The 2,705-nt window shown below is 36.1% G+C and overlaps 1 gene segment (V, D, J or C); it reads right to left on the bottom strand.

The window, feature by feature from the left end:
- Nucleotides 1-805: 805 nt before the first annotated feature.
- LOC110296104 lies at nucleotides 806-1,511 on the bottom strand. The segment is given in 2 exon segments: nucleotides 806-1,101; nucleotides 1,463-1,511. Coding segments are annotated over 2 exon segments (345 nt in total).
- Between the last annotated feature and the right edge of the window lie 1,194 nt (nucleotides 1,512-2,705).

The raw sequence follows: 2,705 nt of genomic DNA, 5'->3' as shown, positions 1-2,705 counted from the left end.
ACAGAAGAGGGGTATGAAGATCATCAGAGTCAGTGGTTGTTAATTGTTGACTTGTATTTTCTCTTTTGAGAACAGTCTGTTTATTTCATCCATAAATTATGGATCTATTTGTTAGATTTCTTTTGATTGATTTTGGTATATATTCTATTCTGTGTATATTTTAGATAATAATTTCTTGTTGAATGCATAGGTTCCATTTGTTCTAAGGATTCAGATATTCACATTTTGACTCTTTCAACATCTATTTCTTACAAAGTCTCACATAATTTTCTATTAGTGCATTACATGGAATCAACAACTGGTTCCTAAGCCTGGTATGTATGTCATCAATAAGCTTACATGAAAGTAAGAGTCAGAAAAAAATTATTCAATCCAGCATACTGTGAGGTGGGACAAATATATACAGACAGCTTGTATAGTCCTGAAATGAGATTGAAGATAAAATATAGGGCCAATGATATGCATATTGATGTGGTCTTGGTCAAGGTGCTATCCTGCCTACCACTGACCATAACTGAGTGTACTTTTTCTCATACAGTAAGGCATTTTATGAAATATCACAACTGCAGAGAAGTTGCTGCCTCTTCTCCCAGCATGAACACTCATGGATTATTCTCTTTACTAGGAATTCATTTTTCATTAGCTGATTCAGAGGAAAACAAGTATCTCTTAAGAATATATTCACTTTGCCATGCTGGATACATCATGTTACACCCAAAATAAGGAACTTACCAGGCAGCTTTGTCAACTGAAGCAGGGGTGTTTTTGTTCAGGGCTGTATCACTGTAGGAGGGAATTCTAGAGCTTACATACAATTATAAACACCCATACTCACACCCTCCTCTCTGCTGATTTTCAGAGTGAAATCTGTTCCTGACCCACTGCCACTGAACCTGTCTGGGACTCCTGAGGCAAGGTTGGACACCCAATATACAAGTTGCTGAGGAGACTGTCCTGGTCTCTGCAGATACCAATACAAATAAGTGATGCCATTACTATGTAGGAGACGTTTAATAGACCTGCAGGAGATGGAGGCTGACTCTCCAAGTGTGACAGGATTATAGAGTGAAGGTTGTGTAATCACAATATCCCCAGTGGCTCCTGCAATAAGAGAAATAAATGGTTATGTACAAATGATACAATGAAATGACTTTCCTTCCTATATTTTTTCTACTTATGTGTACAAGACTTTCATTTATACTCTAAAAGTGCTCCATATAAAATATTTATGTAGAGGGAGTACAGAGAGTCTTTCAAAATCACCTGGAATTTTGGCTTTGGAACTGGTCAGAGTTGCCACAGAAACACGCATTTATATCTCTTCACACTTTCAACCTCATAAGCCCATTACTAGAGAACAGAACTCTATATCACACACATGGACAGAACATTCATATTTATCATCATGCCCTAGAAATCCCCTTCCCTCAAAAATTCTCCTTCTTCATCTTTGTCTCCTTACCAGGGATCCAGAACATAAGCAGCCCAAGTAGCTGAGCAGAGAACCTCATTCTGTGAACTTCATATGGAGAGTCAGGAGTAGTCAAGACAGAAATAGGAGTGAGCTTTTACCCTGGACTTGCAAGAAGAGGTCCTCCCTAGGGAGCAATATGCAAATCTCCTGGTTGGTATAGTTGAGTGAAAAGTACCTAGGGACTTAAAAATCCCACTATCAAGAGTCACTTGACAAAGTGTTTGCCATGTTTGCAGAAAAGTAAATTCACTCCTCACTGCCAATATTATGGGCCAATCCATTTCACTGTGAAACTTGAATCTGTGTGAATGGAGACCTACAGGATCTAAAGACAAAACACCCCAATGTAGTCCCACAGAAGCAAAGCAATCTTTTTAATAACCTTTGCATTTGTTCCTATTTTTCAGCATGGCATCCTCCTATTTAAACCTATCTAATTTTGTTAGTTAGTTTTAGTTTTGTCGAAGTTGGGAGCCTGCTAAAAAATACTGAAGAGACATGGCAGATAATTTTCTTACTAGACTTTCTAAGGGCCATTTTTGTCAAGATGGTTGACACATTAAAGACTGAAAAATAAGAATGAAGTTATAAAAAGAAGTGTCATTCTGACTAGATTGTTAGTCTAATATTTAGTTAGTTAGGTTAATAGAATTACTATGACTTAGTTATAGGACTCAAAAAGGCAGATATAATAAGCTATGAACTGATTCAGAGTTGGAAGATTTAAATACTATTTGTTCCATATTCAAGCTCAAGTAGTTGGAAAAAAGTTTCTGAGACTCAAATCCTGAAGTCTTTACTGAACAATATGTGTTTGTAACTAAATAGCATTTTTGTGTGAAAATCTGTCCAATTGTAATTTTTTGCTTATTGTTTGAAAAAAAATCAGTATTTTCTGTCTCTAGATTGCATAGTAAAATATGATTATCATAGGCTAGGAATTTTGGGGAGCAGAGAAAATATACATCACAAATGAGTAAACTTTTACTTGATATTTTCAGTTTGGTCTTGAAGTATATTTCACATCATGAATCATAATCACTCTCTCCCCACAATTTTGTATCTACCTTCTGGTATTGCAACCCTCCCTTGAAAATTTAAAAAGTGAAAATTTATAAAAGCTTTCTGTGGAAGCAACGGTGTGTTATAGTGTATCACACAGTATACTCTTTTGTCCATACATCTTTACCTGCAAATGCTTATTGAACTGTGTCATTAGTTTGGTTCCAGG

This window comes from Mus caroli, chromosome 6 (assembly GCF_900094665.2).
Source record: "Mus caroli chromosome 6, CAROLI_EIJ_v1.1, whole genome shotgun sequence".
In the NCBI taxonomy this organism is placed as follows: domain Eukaryota; kingdom Metazoa; phylum Chordata; class Mammalia; order Rodentia; family Muridae; genus Mus; species Mus caroli.
This window is presented reverse-complemented; position numbering and strand designations above follow the sequence as displayed.